This window comes from Sabethes cyaneus, chromosome 1, assembly GCF_943734655.1.
Source record: "Sabethes cyaneus chromosome 1, idSabCyanKW18_F2, whole genome shotgun sequence".
Taxonomy (NCBI): domain Eukaryota; kingdom Metazoa; phylum Arthropoda; class Insecta; order Diptera; family Culicidae; genus Sabethes; species Sabethes cyaneus.
This window is the reverse complement of record NC_071353.1, coordinates 44,988,649-45,010,144: the sequence shown is the minus strand read 5'-3', so window position 1 is coordinate 45,010,144 and position 21,496 is coordinate 44,988,649. Positions and strand designations below refer to the sequence as shown.

The window sequence follows — 21,496 nt, the reverse complement described above, 5'->3', positions numbered from 1 at the left end:
CGAGTGGAGAGCTTGCGTGGAAATCGTAGCTTTTGTATAAAGAAGTAATCGCGTGAAAGTGAGAGTGTAATCGTATGTTCGCTGACTAATATTGTTTCGAGTTACCAAGATCGAAAACAAAACGTGATAGTGTAAATATTAGTAGGATGAAAAAAATAAAGTTCTAAACATCGAAGAATCGGAAACCGTGTCGGTTACGTATTTTTTTAATATCACTAGCAAACTTTTGGGTGTCAACGACAGGAATTGGAATAGGAGTAATGGTATATTTTCGATAGACTTGTATTTTAGTAGCTGGTTGGAAGTGAGATTTCAAAAAAAAAAAAAATGAAATGTGGTATATTCTTACAAATCGAATAATTTTAGTGATGATGAAAAGTACAGAGCCAAAATTGTACGGGAGTCAGACGACCATTTCGACAAATATAGTCATGTTTTGTTTTTGGCTCCAGTATGAAATGCTTTCGGGCAGCCACGTGGATAAATAAAACAGAAAGAAAAACGCAAAAAAAATACAATAAAAAGTTTAGAATAGTTTGCAACTACGAAGGATTTAAACTATGAAAAAATAGACAGAGCAGAACTGTTTACAAACAACAAAACGCTGTCAAAAGCTTGAATATCCGACCACTGAGAACTTCACTATCGCCGAAATCGATTGCTCAACTTCTAAATGATCTAAGCTTTAGAGAGATATCCACCGTATACCTGGGGAAAGTTGGTAGGTTACGTTGGACCGCGAAAATGCCGGATGGCAGTACGAGGAAATTTATATTCTGCAAGAACTCCATCGGTGCTGGAAAGGGAGGAACCCAACGTACTAGATGGCTCGACTAGATTGAAGCTGTCTTACGAGTGTCGAAACGTTCAAGGAACTAACAATGAATATCCCACGACCGAGTGGAGTCTGGATATGGCACAAGCCTCCCCGGCTCTAGGCTTTCAATAACCAGTTGTTTCATATCTTAATTTCACATCGCACAATTCCCCACTACGAGAATTTCTTTTTATATGCTGACTATTTTTCTCTCTCTTTGAATCCAAACTGTAGTTTACAAGAAACATTTGGCATGAATTCTGTTAATAAATCAAATCATTTATTATTAGAATTGATGCTAAATGTTACACATAGTGACGCTGTATAACAAATGACATGTAACTCATTCTACATTCATAGAGCGCCTACGCATATCTTCTTCAATGTATGTAGCATAGCATATATTTTATCTAATCCGGGAAATGAGTGCGAACAATACATGTCGCTGTCGTATCATCACTCATAGTGAAAAGCGGAATTCACAACGAGTTACATTTTTTAGCTTACACGTTTAGCTTGTTTCCACTAAAATTATTCCTATTGGCAATCCTGCTGCCACACGCTGCCATATTACATTCTGGAGAAATAACCTTAACCTTATGTTGCCTATAGGTACTTCCGGTTTGTGGAATTATAGATTCGTTCTTCAGGTTCGCAAATCAAAACAGCAGAGAGTGCCGAACATGCTATTCCAAGTTTTGTGATTTAAAGTTTTATCATATTACCGAAACTCCATAGCCGAATTTATATAAATAATATAACATAGTCTTGATTGCGCACAATAAGTACTGTAATTACATTCATTTTTTTTCTTCCTCTCATGTTCGGCGATTATGTTTCACAAGAAGATTCCCAGTTAAACAACACTGGAAGTCAACAAAATTGATGCTGATGAGCAAACTGATGGTTCTTCGGGTACGGTTCTTTATGGTACCGCTTGGTCACTGTCAATTAACTTTCGTTTTCAGATTGATTACTTCTATTATAAGCGATAGTATAAAGCTACTGTCCACAACGACGGACGGATGTGGATGAAGGAGCGGTTGTGATTTATCAATGCAAGTTATCTTCATTTCGTAGTTTCCGAACTTTGCCAGTTTGAGATATTTTTCGATGCTTCTGCCTGAAGCAATTCTTCGGAATAGTAAAGCAGAAAAAGGTTTTATCTACAAGCGTAGATAAAAGTAATCATGTGAACATGGGAAGGACCTCGCTCGCTATTCAAGACGGGCAACCGTTATTGAGAGGAAAGTGGAGAAAAATCGCTTTACTTGTTGTTACAATGACTTCACCAGCCAGCAGAGCAGTTTGAAAGGGAAAACTGTCATGCAGCGTGTTGAAAATGGAGTGAAAACAGATGAAACCCTCCTTGGTCGGTAGCAGGTTTGACTGTGACTATGAAGGGGTGCTGCTGTGAAGATAGCAGCGTTTTTTCTACTTCCATAAATAAAAAGCATACGAGTAGAAACACGCTTAGCAAGTTTAATAGTAGAAGATAGACGTATCCTGCTCGTATCAGTGAGTGCGGATATTCAAACGTTTTTTGTGTGCTTCGCACACGGGGCCAATTTCCGACAATGGGTTGCAGCAAGTGCTGCAAACCTCGGAAGCTGCCTAGACTAAAAAATACACGTTATATTTTCTTTTTATGCAAGTGCGATGCTATTTTCACAAATGTTGGCTTCTTCCGCGAACTGGATTAATCTTTCTTTATTGGATGAACGAGGCAGAGCGTAAGGGAAAGAAGATTGACTGAATTACTTGAAAAAATCCAATCTAGATCTGTACAAAAAATTATGAAATAGGGCACGGGAGGGTATTTTCAGCCCATTAAGCGATTATTCTTTCGGTCTAGGGCCTAGTTCTAGTGGAAGAAAAGGTGGTTTTGATGTTCTTTGAATAAAAATTAGTAGATTATTGATGTTCTTTGAATAAAAATTAGTAGATTACTAACAGTCTTGAGAAAATAGTTGTAACATATTAAAATTGTATGACGGCAAAGTATTTTTATTGGCGAAAGAAAAGGCAAATAGGCTGAATTTAGAAACCTGCTGAAAATACCCTCCCGTACCCTAGCTGATTTATTTCGCCATTCAAATTTTTATATGAACCACAAGAAAAATAGAATATTATTCTATTTTGTTGCAATAAAACAAAGTTACTATGCCTTTTGTATCCAATCATTTGCACTGACGTGCCTGGGATGGGGCTCGTACTATACTATTAGACCTGTGTGCCGCCACGTGTCGCACCGGCGATGATTTACAGGGTGAGTAGTAAGAACTGTCAGTGTTTTTAGGACGTGTTTAATTTAATATGGGTTAACCACAGATGTTTCCGCATATTTTTCGTTTAGAGTGTATTCAAATGTCAACACAGCTTGTAAGTTTGTTTTCAATTTTCATTCTTTTAAGAGTCTTGGTAATCATGGACGCAAAAAGGGAACTTGTGGTAAGTCTATCTGTGGCAAATTTTCAATCGTTTCGGCATTCAGCGCATACAATTTTACCCCTGGTAGAATTGTTTTATCTGTTAGCTCATGGACATGACTACTGAGCTGCTGATAGTGTTTCTCTATCTCACTCTCATCTTACCTTGCAAAAAAATTCATTCATAAATTGCAGCACTAAATTTTATTGCTCTTTGAATTGTTGTTTTCAGGTCAGCAAAGCTATGTTTATTTCAGCTGTATTAACAGTATGTTAAAAATGAGCAGAATATTGCATCAATTCAGGCGTATTGCATAAATTGAATAAGTATCACCAGTGCTTGGGGTGATACTTTAAAGAAGCTGATGCCACTAGGAATAAACAAAAGATTCACTTTTCGTACCATCAATCGATGCGAGGAGACCGGGTTTTCGAAAATACTGATGGATGGATGGATGGATGGATGGATGGAAGGATGGATGGATGGATGGATGGATGGATGGATGGATGGATGGATGGATGGATGGATGGATGGATGGATGGATGGATGGATGGATGGATGGATGGATGGATGGATGGATGGATGGATGGATGGATGGATGGATGGATGGATGGATGGATGGATGGATGGATGGATGGATGGATGGATGGATGGATGGATGGATGGATGGATGGATGGATGGATGGATGGATGGATGGATGGATGGATGGATGGATGGATGGATGGATGGATGGATGGATGGATGGATGGATGGATGGATGGATGGATGGATGGATGGATGGATGGATGGATGGATGGATGGATGGATGGATGGATGGATGGATGGATGGATGGATGGATGGATGGATGGATGGATGGATGGATGGATGGATGGATGGATGGATGGATGGATGGATGGATGGATGGATGGATGGATGGATGGATGGATGGATGGATGGATGGATGGATGGATGGATGGATGGATGGATGGATGGATGGATGGATGGATGGATGGATGGATGGATGGATGGATGGATGGATGGATGGATGGATGGATGGATGGATGGATGGATGGATGGATGGATGGATGGATGGATGGATGGATGGATGGATGGATGGATGGATGGATGGATGGATGGATGGATGGATGGATGGATGGATGGATGGATGGATGGATGGATGGATGGATGGATGGATGGATGGATGGATGGATGGATGGATGGATGGATGGATGGATGGATGGATGGATGGATGGATGGATGGATGGATGGATGGATGGATGGATGGATGGATGGATGGATGGATGGATGGATGGATGGATGGATGGATGGATGGATGGATGGATGGATGGATGGATGGATGGATGGATGGATGGATGGATGGATGGATGGATGGATGGATGGATGGATGGATGGATGGATGGATGGATGGATGGATGGATGGATGGATGGATGGATGGATGGATGGATGGATGGATGGATGGATGGATGGATGGATGGATGGATGGATGGATGGATGGATGGATGGATGGATGGATGGATGGATGGATGGATGGATGGATGGATGGATGGATGGATGGATGGATGGATGGATGGATGGATGGATGGATGGATGGATGGATGGATGGATGGATGGATGGATGGATGGATGGATGGATGGATGGATGGATGGATGGATGGATGGATGGATGGATGGATGGATGGATGGATGGATGGATGGATGGATGGATGGATGGATGGATGGATGGATGGATGGATGGATGGATGGATGGATGGATGGATGGATGGATGGATGGATGGATGGATGGATGGATGGATGGATGGATGGATGGATGGATGGATGGATGGATGGATGGATGGATGGATGGATGGATGGATGGATGGATGGATGGATGGATGGATGGATGGATGGATGGATGGATGGATGGATGGATGGATGGATGGATGGATGGATGGATGGATGGATGGATGGATGGATGGATGGATGGATGGATGGATGGATGGATGGATGGATGGATGGATGGATGGATGGATGGATGGATGGATGGATGGATGGATGGATGGATGGATGGATGGATGGATGGATGGATGGATGGATGGATGGATGGATGGATGGATGGATGGATGGATGGATGGATGGATGGATGGATGGATGGATGGATGGATGGATGGATGGATGGATGGATGGATGGATGGATGGATGGATGGATGGATGGATGGATGGATGGATGGATGGATGGATGGATGGATGGATGGATGGATGGATGGATGGATGGATGGATGGATGGATGGATGGATGGATGGATGGATGGATGGATGGATGGATGGATGGATGGATGGATGGATGGATGGATGGATGGATGGATGGATGGATGGATGGATGGATGGATGGATGGATGGATGGATGGATGGATGGATGGATGGATGGATGGATGGATGGATGGATGGATGGATGGATGGATGGATGGATGGATGGATGGATGGATGGATGGATGGATGGATGGATGGATGACAACTAGGATCCATCCACTAGGATGTATGGACAAAGCTGTTGCATTACCGTTAGAACGAGAACGCGTTTGGGAGGAAATTAAACCACATGTTGCAGGCTTTTCAACACTGCCGCTGACAATGCTATTTACATCTGCAGCAGAATGTGTTTTCCACATGGTTGGAAAAATTCATCGTTATCTCGTATCATATCTCCATTTACCAGCATGGTTTCATCTCCAAAATATCTGTTGCCACCTGAGAGAGAGTCGCGAAGACGGTCTTTTTTTGCTCATGCTTTAGCTGTTCTTCTTCTTTCCATTATGTTTGCTTTTATTTTCGGGCAAATAACTCAAACTTGTGCGTGGACTCCTCATTGGACGTGTAAAGTGTACGTTTTATAGCATATTTCCGTGTTAATATTGGTAATTAAGAAAAGCAATACTAATTCAATTCCATATGTGTGGTTTTCAAAAAAACACCAGCAGAAACTTATGTGAATTATCTGTACTTCTGTATTATCTGAAACAAAACAAAGAGATTTTTTTAATCGAGCAAAAAAAATATTGATTTGAGGCATTTTTACTTAAAGTTTAAACGTGAAAACCAAATCTATTCTTGCTTTTAATATATACGTTATTATTTTCCATGCGAAAATCTACGAAAAAAGATAAAAATGAAAAATTTTCGGAAATTTTCGAGTTTTTCAGGTTGTAGAACCCACAGACAACTGACTTTATGGAAAAAATAACTCATATCCTTCAAGCCAATTTCCAAGAGGGGGGGTGACAAAAACTTTTGAAATTATTTGCAATGGCCTAACAATAATTTGTATATTGTATCGTTATAATTAAATATTAAAATCGTGTCGAATAAATCTGAAAAAAAATACAAACAAATAACAAATACGCCATATAAGCAGCCAATGTCGTCCTTTCCGACGCGTGACTGGCTGATGTGATTTTCTCTTTGCAATTTCTTCCATCGGTGGCATCAAAAGACGAACAGGTTCATTCATCTGCGACGCACCCATATGCTTGCGAACATACGTGCTGATTTAATCCATTGAAAAGAAATCTTCCTTTGCAATTTTAAATTCAGGTTAGCAAGTTTCGCTTGCAACTGTTGCTACATATGTGGCAGCTACTAATACTGGCAAAGCTGAGCAACCCGATCGATAGGAGTGTGAAAACTATGACCAACAACATACCCGTTGGAGTAAAACAAGTCCAACCACTGGACACCAGGATGAGAAAAAAAAGTTTTTATATTGAGTTGTTAGTTTATGAATCGAAATATTTCCAGAAACAGATCAAAGTGCAGGTCTACGAGTGCGGGCCAAAGTCCAGGACCGGTTCTAAAAAAGTTGAGTGATACCGATGCGGAGGGGTGAGAAATGTACGAACATGTCTGGCTGGAGATAACCAGATCCGGTTTTGCAAAAGTGAATAATCGAATTGACGTACACATCACAGCACAGGCTAGGCTAGACCGATGCGATGGCCCTGAAAGGAAGATACACGGAGAAATTGCATTTCTCTGGGTTCTCTGGGTTTGAGTGTACCTGCTTAGACACAGCGGTGATTGAGTTTTTTTTTAGTTCAAGAGAAAGATTTGTTGTCGTGAATATTTTCGGTAAGTAAATTCACAGACAAACAGATAACTCTTTGAAGAACTTCAATCAATGCATAGAAACATTTCTGATCGATTATTGCAAATAGCTCTAAAATCCATTGAAAAATGACTGAGTTATAAGCGTGCAAAATATAGCTCATTTTCGTTACATGTTTATTTCTCTTACTTCTAAAATGCACCGCAATATAGAAAACAAAAACGTAGTTTTACGTTAACAGTAGGTCAAGATCCATATCCGGAATGTAGTACAGTCAATTCTCGTTTTACGTCCACTATCGAGGGGACGTAAAAAAATCGGTCGTAAAAATGTGAATGTTAATTCAAATTTTGAACGTAAAACGAGAGGACGTTAATTCAAATTTTGGACGTAAAAAAGTGGACGTTAAATCAAATTGTGGATGTAAAAAGAACAGACGTTATTTGAAATTTTCTAAAACCATCTAATGATTTTTGACGACGACGTTAATTTAAATTTTGGACGTAAAACGAGGGGGCGTTAATTCATATTGCGGACGTAAAAAAGGTGACGTAAAACGAAATCACGTAAAATGAATGGACGTAAAACGAGATTCTAGTGTACCAAGGCTTTGCTTTGCTATTTAAAAGAATATGTTTGCCAGTTTTATTGCTGGTATTGAAGCCGATTTTCGACAATTTGCAAAAGGCATTTAAATAACGTTTTAACTGCACAACCCAGATTTGCGATCAACTGAAGTTGGAAAAAGTTGAGAATCTTTTCAATAAAAATCATCCGCAAACTTTGTTTCCAGCACAAACATTATGACCTGGAAAAGAAAATTCAATCACTCATATCAATTTGAATGCCTGCAGCCATCGTGCCGTTCAAGGAAATCTGCGCCTTAAGTTTATCGTCATTCATAACCTGACGATACCTAGCACATTTAGCGTACCCGTTTCGTCTGTGGCGGTCGTCTTGGCTGTGCTCATACCAGTAGACCATCCAGCATGCTAATCTCTCCTCAAGCGCTGGCAGACGAATCGCTGCAGTAGGATTTTCTTTTCACTTCCCCAACCAATTGCGGGAATAGCTCCGAAGCTGGTTCCTGACAGCTTATGAACGCTTGGCACCAGCGAAAGAGAGCAATGTTATTGGAAGTTACTGCGACAGCAAGTAAGTATCGTTGCAGCGTGTGCAACAGGGACAAGTCGACTGACATGTTTGCATTATGCTGAAAAGTGCACGCGATTTTCTCGTGCCAAGCATGTATGTAGGTACTGATCATATGAACGGATATGGTCACCGCAGATCTTCTGCCCGACTGGGAAGACGGCAGGCGGTCATGACATGGGGAAATAGTTGCTCATGAAGGCTTATAAATACGACATACCAATCTCATGGCTCAGTTTTGCTTCAGTGGGTTTGAGATAAACATGCGTCTGGCAGGATTAACGTGACAATTTTTTTTGTTCGTGTTTCCTATTGGTACGCGGCAGTTTGTGCGGTTGAATTGCTGAGCGATTCGCAGTTAATTGCAGTGCTGAGAACATTTTTCAATTTGATGGTGACGTAAATAAACGAAAACGAAATGAAACTTGCCAGGTTTTTATTGTTGATTACGCTATTAACGTTTGCCTACGCGAATCCGGCAGTGGATACTGGTAATCCCATCAATCACGTGGTACATGTCACTGACCAAACGCCTGGAGTAACCTCTAAGTGGGAGCATAAGCTGTTATTAATGATGTGTTTTTTCGTTGTTATTGTGACATTCAGGAACCGCCAAGCGTCAGTAAAGCAGCGCTCGAGGATTCGTTCGTGAAGCGGCTGGGAGCTAAATGTACCCAGAAGGATAACAGTTCCTGCGTCATGTTGAAGTTCGTGACCTACATGAATCGGATACTGCAGAAATCCAGCATCACTCTGGGCGATAGTGTTGAGCTGATGCAGACTAGGTATGGCAATGAAAAATGATTGAACATGAGTTGTGAATACTAAGTAATGATACTAAGTAGAATGAGTTTCGTGGGAAAACATTGTTGTGAAGTTCATTTTTAAACTTCATACTCGATGCGTCAAATCGTATACACGTTTGCCGTAGAAGGAAGAATTCTGTTCTAGTTGCGATTGCTGAACAAGCGGCGTTCAATGCAATTTGTGAATGAACGTTTGCGATTCGGCAATCAACTTACACATTTATTCATGCTAAGTTTGACATTTTCAATCGATTCTCCTTTACAAAGGTATAAAGGCTAACTGCTACTGTAATACTAACAATTTCTTCGGCAGAACGTCAAATAACTTTCTAATATTTATTTTTCTCTACTATAGAATTCAGATTACCAGAAAAAGCAAACAAACTGATGATTAAGTAAAATTCCATAAATTTAAACAAGGAAGCATCCTGCTCAACTCCATCAATGGGTATGAGCGGTCTGTAAACTGTGTACAGCAATCGGGGCCTGCCACAAAAGACGATCATTAAGACTGTCGCAGTGGCCTTTTATCCCAATGCCCTTCTGGCATCAAAAAAAAAAAAACATGGAAACAAAATAATAACAAAACAAAGATTGATCTTAAAAACCTAAAGTGTCCGAGCATAGACGACTTCCCCCTAATCCTAAGCGGATTCCTCTGCGTTATATTTTTGTTCAAGTGCATCGTCTTTGACTTCATATATTCTGCCGTCTTTTCCTCACAAAATCACATATCATGTCTTTATTTTCATTAATCCATCATGAACCTAGTTTTCAGAATAGTTGTAGATTATTTTCGAGCATCTTTGTCAAATTTCCTAATCAACGAGAATTAAGAACGAGTCGCCAATTCGTTGCGCGTCTCGAACACGCAAGTTGGCTTCAACTTGGTTGAGCCATCTAGCACGTTGGGCCCCTCTATTTCTGGCGCCGGTGGGGTTCTTGAAGAGAACGGATTTCACTTCATAGTTGTTCGGCATCCTTGCGACGTGGTCGGCCCACCGTAGTCTCCCAACTTTCACCAGGTATACGATGGGAATCTCTCCAAGCAGTGGCTGTAGCTCGTGATTCATACACCTCCGCCACTCTCCACTTTCCGTTTGTATTTCGCCAAAAATAATCCGCAACACCTTTCGCTCAAACGCGGCAAGTGCACGTATGTCTTACGTAAGAAAAGTTACTATCTCAAGTCCGTAGAGGACTATCGGCCTGATTGGCGTTTTGTACATCGTCAGCTTTGTGCAGCGGCGTCTTGTCTTGCGAAGCGTCTTGCGGAGGGAAAAGTAGGCTCGATTTCCAGCTTGAATGTGTCGTTGAATCTCTTTACTGGTATCATTGTCGGCGGTGGCCAGAGATCTCAAATATACGAACTCATAAACCACTTCCAGATCATAGCCGTCAATAGTCACTGTCCGTGGGAGGCAAACGTTGGTTTCTCTGGAGCCTCTTCCTACCAAATGTTTGGTTTTCGACGCATTGATTTGTAACCCTATCCTCCTAGCCTCCGTTTTTAGTTTGGCGTAGATTGCCTCCGCCGTCCCAAGGTTTCTAGTAATGATATCGAGGTCGTCTGCGAAGGCTAATAGTTGGCTACTCTTGCTGAAGATCGTTCCTCTCGTTTCGATGACCGCTCGCCTAATCACACTTTCAATAGCGATATTGAACAACATATAGGACAGTCCATCCCCTTCCCGCGACCCTCTTACCGATTCGAAAGGACTCGAGATTGTCCCAGAAACGCGCACGCTGCACATCACTCGCTCCAAGGTACACGGAAAGAAATTTGATTCCGATGCCATGAATGTAATCATGAAATCATGAAATGTGAATTCTCGTTAAATCAAGACTGAACTGCCGTATCAGACCGCAAAAAATCATGAGTAATAGTTCATGATTTTGCGTTGTGTTGTACTGCAAGAAGATCTTGATATCATGATTATTATTTATGGTGTATTTTCATGAATCATAAGCTAGAAATCTGGAATCATGAGTCATTTTGCTCGTTTTGGAGATCAAATTTCTATCCGTGTAGCTTTGATCAGTTGCATCAATCTAGCTGAGCGCCTTTTTCGTAGATTACCATCCAACCCTTCGGTAGTTTTCCTCTCATTCCAAGTCCTTGGATTTATCCAGTGAAGTGCCGTTGCTAGCAGTTCTTGACCATTTTCGTAGAGTTCTGCCGGGAGTCGTTCCTTTCCGCCGACTCTATTATTCTTCAGTTGACCAATTTCTCGCCGGATCTCTTCGAGATCGGGAGCCGGCACGCTGTTGTCCATTGTAGACACTCATAGGTTAACTTCCGTTGCATCTTCTTCTGTTATATCACCGTTGAGAGCACATCGCGCTCGTTTGTGATTAGATCTCCTCCCACATTCCTACTCATGTCAAGTTTAGGTGTGTAGCCTTTACCAGGGCTTCAACCGATTCTTTTTTTTTCTACCGCAGACTCACCACCGCGTATTCAAATTCACACCGTCTGTTTAGTGGTGGAATACGAACGCTATGCATAACGCCAGCAGCTTGCTCAGTCATGCGTCCGTTTTGAACGGTAGAACGAATGCATTTCAACCTTTTTAACATTTTCGTTTCGATCAAGTTGCCTTTACCGTTTGGAGCAGCGAATGACTGCAAAACAGTTGAATGACTGGCAGTCACCACGCAATCGAAAAGCAACCGCGCTATCGTATGATTCAATACTACAAAAAACTGCAAGGTATACAGCCCTAAGGGTTGTACGAAAGGGTGACGTAGGACTATATCAGATAATTAGATCAAAGACTAATGTGAACTGCATTTCTGACATATGTATGTCTATAAGAGTCAGTGAGTGCCATTGTTTAAGTTAATATTTAAAACAGAAGCGCGAAATATTCAGTTTCAATTCTTCATTGAATGCAATGGTGGCTTTGAAAATACGTGAACAGAGGTTTATAAGTACAATGCCTGCAACCATTTATACATAGATATTTCTTTTGCAAATCACTTGTGTACATCATAAAGGTTGAAATAGTAATGACCAGACCACAGACTATTGTATTAAATATGATTATGCGTAGCTTGACAGGTTTCAGTAATCTTACTTTAACTCGCTTGTGGCCTTTAAAAGGGCAATTGGTTGCAAATAACATTAAAGCCAAAGCACGTTCATCGCAAATATGACGTGCCATTCGAATATTCTTCTCTTTTGAATGGCAACAGGCACGTAAGTAAGCGGCGTCGATTCACTGTCTTTTGTTTCGAGAAGGTGTTACTAGTTTACTTTCACAGCTTACCGCTTGTTACTTGGCAAAAAATATGGTACATATGCAAAAATTTCTGTTTTATTTGTCTAAGTGCTTTATCCTCGTACCACAGGGATGAGGGGTTTCAAACCATCATAAAATAAATTCATGCCCCCGAAAACCCCCACATGCCAAATTTGGTTCCATTAGCTTGACTAGTTTTAGAGTTATGAGGAAATTTATATTTCATTTCTATGGAATCCCCCCTTCTTAAAGAAGGCAAAGGTTCTAATTCACCATACACAAAATTCTTTCCTCCAAAATCCCCCACGTGCCAAATTTGGTTCCAATTGCTTAATTAGTTCCCGAGTTAAGAGGAAATTTGTGTTTCATTTGTATGGGAGCCCCCCTTTTAGAAGGGGAAGGGGTCTCAGTACACCATAGAGAAAAATCCCACCTGCAAAAACCCCCACGTGCCAAATTTGGTTCCAATTGCTTGATTAGTTCTAGAGTTATGAGAAAAATTGTAATTTATTTGTATGGGAGCCCCCCCCCCCTCTATATAGTGGACGGGGTCTAAGTACACCGTAGAAAAAAATCGTATCGTTAGCCCGGAATTGTTGTTCCAGCTTGTCACGATCTATGTCCTCCTTCGGACGCTATTTCCTGCTCAGGATCGTGGTCAACTCGTTCCGCGCTCGTCGGTACTTGGCCTAATTCTCTCTCGCGGATATGCTTGGATCTCTATCGCTCGACATTCCCCGTCGAACAAGTCATTTCCTCGCGTAGCACCGCGGTTGCGGCCTCGTTGGCAATCTAGCGAATCGTACTACATCCGTTTTCGAAGACTTCGTAGACAGCTCTTAGAAACATTTGCAATGCTAGTGCTTCGGTTCTCCAAACCTAGATTTGAATATACGATGGCTGGCTTGTTAGACCAGTAAAGTGCCGTACCGAGATCAATTGGGAAAGCTCTACCTCACTATACATACAGCTTTCAGAATTGCTGAAAGAAAGTTTTCCATTAAACGTCATAGAGATGAGGGTTTCAGGATTGATCCATAGCTCGGAAAGAGTGTTGGCAAGGCAGATTCTGCAGGGACTTGCTGCGACTGTGACCAGTACGAACAGTAAGTGGCTATTCATTCCTCCATCGGCTCCACAGATGGGTGGCGCGTGGGAGCGCATGGTGCGTTCCGTGAAGCAGGCGATGTTGAGCGCCTACAACAGGGACCGGAAGCTGGACGACGAATCACTCAATACCTTGGTCATCGAAGCGGAAGCCATTGTCAATCACCGTTCCCTAACATATCTGCCTTTAGACTCGGAAGAAAGCGTGGCTTTATCTTCTAACCACTTTCTGTTGGGAAGTTCGAAAGGAATTCGGTAGTCTGCGGAGGAGCCAACGACTAGCTCAGAAAAGATAAAGGGTTCATTGCAACATCAACTGGATTATTTCTGGAGATGATGGATCCGGAAAATGCTGTCCACTCTGACGAAGAGAACGAAATAGTTCGGGGAAGAGCGGATGATAGTCACTGGCGACCTAGTGTTCATCTTGGAGGACGACGAGCGAAACAGCTGGACTAGAGGGCGAGTGATGGAGGTAGTACGGGGAAGTGATGGACGAATCCGGCAAGCCGTCGTTAGAACTGCGAGGAGGCTTCTCCGGAGGCCTGTATCCAAGTTAGCTCTAATAGATGTTGGTGGTAAAACTTGGATCTGTGGCAAGTGTTATGGTGGGGAGGATGTTGGCGCTGGGCGCACTGTAGCGGCGGTACGTTACGGTGACGGTTGTCAACTGACGTCGGACGGTCTAACGACTGACAACGAGATGGATAAAAAACAGAACAATCAGCGGAAAGACATTGTAGATGTCATCGTGCGAAAAACTTGTTTGTTAAAACACTTAGAGAATTAGACTTACGAGCAACTGGTCTTTTTTCCTTAAAAGTATCTACTTAACTATTAATATCTACTTAAAATTACCTAAAATCAATCTTAATCGATTACCTAAAACTAGTGGTTTAACTATTTTATGCTGATATCTGCTATTGTTATAGAGCCTTAAGACTAGTTAACCTAGAACTAAAACTACACGTGTGGATCTTGATATCGCCTAACACCGAAAGTGTGAGTAATACTTATTGTAACCTTAAACGAAAATCATTACATTAAATTAAAATATTGCAGTTTAAAGCTGCACAGAATCGCAATCGTGATTGTTCGTGTTGCTCAGAACCCGGTGTCCCGAACAGATCCACCTCGTTCGAACAGCCACTTTTGGCGATACAAAACTATCGGCTGCTTTTGAAACTGTAATAAGCGTACACTCTTCGAAGGAATTCGTTCTGTTGACTGTCTAGAATTCAATTCAGAAGTTGTTTAAAGTTAAGGAAGGGATAAGAAATATTGACTATCTAAGATCATTTCAATGATTGAAATGTATTCTGATCTGATCGCAAAATCAGGATGAAACTAAAGTTTCACGACCTGGTTTTAAATCTAAGCACCTGATCGCAAAGTCTTCTTTTAGAGATTTCGATGGTCTCGACTCAAAATGCCTGTAATGCCACAAACCCTTGCGATGACTTCGGATTCCATTATAGCCCCAGGATCTTTGTAATGGACTTTTCGCAAGGCTACGTACTGCATTGCCACACTGCCGTCGGTCTATCGAGCACTGAGATGCAAAGTTTCTGGTATCATAGAGGAGTCTTCTTCCCCGCCACAGTTGAACTTTTCTTGCCAATAAATATCAACAGGCAAAGACAAATTTGCTTCGATCACCCCCGAGCCGTTGCCAAGTAAAATTTTTGACCTGGCATTTGCCCGAAGACAGCCTTCACATAGGTTTCATCGTCCATCAGAAGACGCTCGTCGAACTTGGTTAGCACCCGGTCCGGTCGCATTGCTTTCGAGTACGGATTTTGGCCACACTATTCTGTTTTATGGTTCGGTTTGGCTGTTTGCTTGCTCGATACGACACCACAATATGAGCAAAAGTTTGTTCTAATTCTAAATGAAGCAAACTTTACATAGGGTATGTTGCTACATCGTCGTAATTGCCTATTTCCGTCCTATCTAACACAAATTATTAATAATATCAGCATTTTTATGACACATAATGCAAAACTAGTTATTCCCTAATATTTTAGTTAGTTGTCAATCATACGCGATCAATCAAAGTGAGCTGAGATCTATTTAAATGCTTTTTATCATTAAAGAAGTCCTGCCAGCCAAATTTCCAACGTTTTTTCGTGCGACGAAGAAAACAATGTCGACTAATCGTTTTAATTTCCGTCATTCATAAATGAAAATAACTCAAACAAGGCATTATCATCGTTATTTTACAGCCAGGAAAACTTGCCTGACCTGCAGAAATTTTGTAGAATAACATTTGTCATACCGTCCTACACAAATACATGCGCGTTAGCTTCGTAAACATTGTTGTGATTTTTAGTTCGGACGATGAAAAATTTTGATGGACGGATTTTAAAACGGTACGACGAATTTTAGAAATAAAGTCAGTTGCGTAATTTCAATAATATGCTTTAATAGTCGCTTTTCAGTGATTCCAAAGTTCACGGATCGGAAGATAAGTGTGTTTTAGTCAAATCAGCACAAAAACTTTTGGAGTATTCATTAAATCCATCCAACAAATGATGAAAATTAGAATGGCTTTTTTTATCGTACTCCAGTTGCGGTTTCATGACCAATGTTGGCCATTGTAAGGGTGCTATGAAACCTAAGTTGTTGCAGAGAGAAAAATTGCGGACTAGTGCTAGGATCCAATGGACTCTAGCCAGGGCCCGGCATCGTCGAAACAAATTAAAGAAACTGTATTTTTCTTTTACCTTCGCTTCATACATGAAGTGGCTTGCTTCATTTGTTGAACAGATCTTTTCAAGACACATTCCAGCGTTACGGGACACAATTAGCACCCATTATTACGCTGTGAATCGCCTCCTGTTTCACCAATTTTTTGGCAAATACCTTCTAAAATAGTTGTTTAAAGAGTAATTTATTCTCCACTAGAAAACCAGGAATTTGATTAAACAAGAACAGATCTGCATAGTAGGGATAGTATCCCGTAGCGCTGGAATGTGTCTCAAGCAAGCTTCAGTTGAAGTTGATGGCTGTTTCACTTGATGACGCAGAAAGTCAGGCACTCAAATTCAATTCATTTGTATTCAAAGCTGCTGGCCTTCTTCTGAATATTTGATAGAAAAGTACAAATGAAAAGTTGAAACCGGTAGTCATGATGAAGTGAAGCCCGTTTCGCTGACACTGACTGAAGCCAGTTTGAAACTGAAGCTGTGCTGCTTCTGTTGAAACAGAAACTTCACTGCTTCATTGTTGAGTGACGCAATGCAATTGAAGGTGACGTTGTCGGGCCCTGACTCTGACAATCATTTACATTCACATGAGCACAAAATGAGTATTATTAATATACACTTCACGTCTAAGTGTTACACAGCTAAGCATGTTAAATAAAGTAAACTAATCATGCAACATGAATATATTATCAATTATTACTTATAGGAATATAATATAATATCTTTACGAATTTTAATTATGATAATAAATATACGGACCAAAAAACCAGTTTTCATATCGCCTACTTTTCATTACTTTTTCTATCATCGTAGAATCGACAACGACCAATCCGGTGATGATCGGGAAGAATTGGCAGTCCTCAGCCGGGCTTCCAGCTCGGATGATCACAAGCTGAGCGTAATAGTGGCTGACAAGATTTGGCGCTTCATTCAGAGTCGCAGCGTAAAGTGGAAAGCCTTTCAGTCGGCAGACGTCGTCGTTGCAACCGGTGAAGGTGGAAAGCTAAACTTCGGTGTCTCGCTGGACACCAAGAAGCTGTTCGAGGAAGGCCGCGGCAAGATGAAAAACTACGCTCCGGTTTTGATGGCATTCATGATGAAAGCTGGAATTATGGGTGCACTGATTGTGAAGGGAATTGCGCTGCTGGTGGGAAAGGCTTTGCTGGTAAGCAAATTAGCTCTGCTGTTAGCCAGCGTGATTGGAATCAAAAAGCTGCTGCACAAGAAACATGTGACATATGAGGTTGTCGCCCATCCACCGGAACATCATCACCATCTCGACACGTACAGCTCTGGGTGGGCTCGAGCAATCGACGGTTTCGTTGATTCTTTCTCCAAAAGGCTGGAGAACAACCTGCTGAAGGATGCCGACGAGATGGCATATGCCAAACAGATACCGCACTAGTTGCGTTCAACTTTATGTCCTGTGGAGTCCTCTGTCCAGAAAATCTGTGCTTAACAGTCTAGTACCTGAAAACTATTTTTGCCGTTCCTGTGATAAACCCTGTGCTTTTGTCTATTCATTGTTAAATAATTTTTTATTTATTTTAATTTATTTATTTAAATATACCTTTATTTTCAAACAATACGATCAGATTTTTTGTGACAAGAGAATGCTATCAAGCCATTAATTTAGTATAGTATTAGTCCGAAAGTTCACTAGTACCCAACCAGACAGTAATACTTTTAAATGCATCATTGGGCGTTCAAAACGATTTAATAAACAATTGCGTTGAACAAGGAAATACATCATCACAGTTTGTTGTGTCACATAAAAGTTTGATCCAGCAGAAGGACGAATTCATCCACCAGGCATATGTTAAAACCAATTGTAAGTAAATATGTGCAATACCTACAATAAAATCCACTCCACATCCAATAGACTTAGGATATCATCCTAAAATCATTTGCTTATTGCTGTTCGATAAATAACTTTTATGTACAAGCAGGTACAGCAGTCGCATATCAGGATATGAATACAACTTTTAAAGGGTAAAAGATAGATTGATAAGAAACATGGGCATATTGACATCGAACAGCGAGCAAGGCTAAATTAGTTCTGAATCAGTTTTTGCCAATATTATCTTTAGTGATGAAAACTAAACAGGGACTAAGTAAATACCAACACCGGGATCACTAGATTGATGGAAAAGGCACCGAAGCTTACAGTTCCGTATAGTTCAGATCCGCATCATCATGACAATAACTATTCGACTCCAAGTGTTTCGATTCCGGAATTGCTTTCGGACGACATCATGCGTGGTACGGAGTCGAAGAACGATACGAAACAAGTTAAATGGAACAGCTTTAAGTGGGATCATTGATTGTGTCATGGATGGGACGATTGGGCCTAATTCGGCAAGCAAGGCTTAGCTGCTGTATTGAAGCAAAGTTTCTGGGAAATGTCGATTCTTTACTAACGGAGCATTCCATTTCTCCGGAAGTGCGAATCCGAAACCTCAGTCCAACATTCGTGTTCATCCTATCTGCTGGACCGAAAAGAAAAACGGAAAAGATTATACTGAAACTTTTCGACTAGTCTTTCAATGACGCGAATTTATCGAACGGCTTTCCTGTCATTGTCGCCGGAAACGTGAAATTGCAATTAAAGGCGAGAACAGTTTATTCGATGATTGATGATAAAGTGGTGAATATCATCATTGGAAATCTCCGGTATTGGTGCATGTCTGTTCTGTTTAAAAGATGATGAATGATTTTAACCATTCTACTTTCTTTCAAGGTTAAATGTAGGAGAATGCCTCAGGAGCTATGTCGCCTACAATGCTATTTCCAGCTGCTCAGTTATGGTAGAATAAAAGTTTCAGAAAGAAGCACACCGAATTACAGAACACCTTGAAGCTCGATTCAAATTAAATGCCAATACATAGTTTCAAAGTTGGATGGAATGAAAATTTCAATGGAGGGAGTGTGGTGCGGCGGTTACTGGCTCCACCGGACAACTTTACAGGGATTATTTGACTTCGTAAGCCAAATTCAACAGCTTGGCGTTTTTTTAATGCTAGACTTCAGTAATATTAATAAACTGTTATTGGATATCAAGTATATATATAGTAAATAGGTAAACTTACATTTGGCAGCTCGTAAGGTGTTTTCACAATCATTTAACGACAAGGTCGTCGGAGTCCATTTATGGCAGTCAGCATGGCACCGAATATCACCCTTCCCTTGTTCCGTGTGCCAACATGCTCCCATAGACTCGGGAAACCATCACAAAAATATAAAATTAGTTCAACTAACCTGCTAGCCGTAATAAGATCTTGCAACTCGAAGCACTAAACATTGCATTCTACAAGTTCTATTACTTTTTCGGTCATTAATTACACTAAATAGTGAGATTGGTGACCAATTCATATTCATCACTATATTTTCACTTTTACGCCATCGATTTTTCATTCATTTTTTTTTTAGCCGTTTCAGTTGTCAAATCACTCGCGAAACTTAACTTGAGTCACTTGAATTGATAGGAAAAATTTCACTTCGTTTCGATTGCAATTCCGAATCCGCGACTGTCGTTGTTGTACGTTACCAAGGGAACGGACGTTTATATGGAGTGACGCTCAAATGTAAACATTTGAGCATGAAATTGACCAATTATTTTCGCTATTAACCCTTTGTCTGTACACTGGGGTCAATTTGACCCCAGGCCACTTTGAGAAGCTATAACTTTTTTGTTTTTCAATGAATCAATCTACTTCTTTCGTGACTAGGTGTGTCTCCCAGAGATCTTTTATTATAGAAGTTAGGCTTATACAAATTTGAAAAAAAGTTTATGTCACCCCCCTCTTCAAAACTTTTCGAAATGTGAAGGGGCAAAAAAATAAAGAGTTATATTATTATGTTGCATTCTTTAGTGAAAAGCAGATTTTTTACAGTTCAACGAGTTTACATCTATAAATGATCCAATATGTGCAAAGTTAAAGCAATTACCCCGTTAGTATTGATCAACTTTCTTTCACCAACTAACCTTTATGGTTCCTACTGCAAGTCACAGGCGACTATTTTGGCGTTCGTTTGCTCGTTCCATTTTAATTCAACGAATTAGTTTGAGGCAAAAATCAATCAGACATATATATGAGTGAAATTCTGTACCGCTGTTGACAGAGAAATTCCGAATTGCAATTGGCGTCATAGGTACTAGATAAGATAGAAACACGACAAATTGAGGAGCTCCAAATTGGTCGTTTTATTCGGTAAAGTGTCCAAGTACGTACCCTAATTTTGCATGGTAGGACCGTAAAACACAGAGATACAGTTCTTTGCCATGAATTGGATGCATGCAGGAAGGATGTGACTGAAGTGTTCGAAACTTGAAATTTACGAAACAGTTTGCATCCTTAGTAAGCAAAGGTGAACACGTTATTGTTGGAGAACAAGCATCAACAAAGGAATGAATGGCCTGATATTCATGACTAAAAGGTTGACCAAGAAATAAGCGGTTTCAAACGTGAATAGTTTCAGAGATTTGTTTTCTTAAAACATGTCGGTAGCACAGTATATGCGTTTCAAGTAAAAAAGTGGTAGGGACCTAAACTGCCATTTTCACACTATGATCAAACTGGTTCATCTCTACCAGGATCCTTACTTTATGTGCTTGGATCGAAAAATATCGAAGTTTGGTTCGGTTTGAACTAAAATTTAAGTACTGTATAAAATATCTGTATTAAATTGTTAATAATATGGAAAAATATACGCTGGTTTCTTCTCTTTTGTTTAGTTATTGAAGGTTTGATGTTATTATTTTTTTCTTGCCCCCCCCTTGAACAATATTTTGAGACCAGGACATAAACTTTTTTTCAAATTTGCATAAGCCTTATTTGATCAAAAAATTTCGAAAACTTACATTTTGCGACAATTTTATTAAAAAACTTCCGTTGTCTGTACATTGGGGTCAATTTGACCCCAAAATTCAAATTGCTATATCTCAGCGAAAAATAGACGGATTTCCGATTTTTTTGATATTTCAGAAAGGTAATTCAATGGACTAAATGATGAAATTATGCATGTCGACTTGGCAGTGGGGACCTTTAACAAGGAGGGGTTTTAGTAAAGAAAAGTCGGAAAAATCGGGTTTTTTCAGATTTGTGACGTTTATATCACGAAATCCTTACCACCTAGAGCGATGATTCCTTC

At 40.5% G+C, this 21,496-nt stretch overlaps 1 protein-coding gene across 1 annotated transcript; it reads left to right on the top strand.

Moving 5' to 3' along the window:
• The first annotated feature begins 8,897 nt into the window (after positions 1-8,897).
• Positions 8,898-17,750, top strand: LOC128745636 (uncharacterized). Its single transcript, XM_053842709.1, has 3 exons — positions 8,898-8,990; positions 9,086-9,264; positions 17,159-17,750. Exons 1-3 carry the CDS (start codon positions 8,898-8,900, stop codon positions 17,748-17,750), a joined length of 864 nt encoding a protein of 287 aa, XP_053698684.1.
• The last annotated feature ends 3,746 nt before the right edge of the window (positions 17,751-21,496 follow it).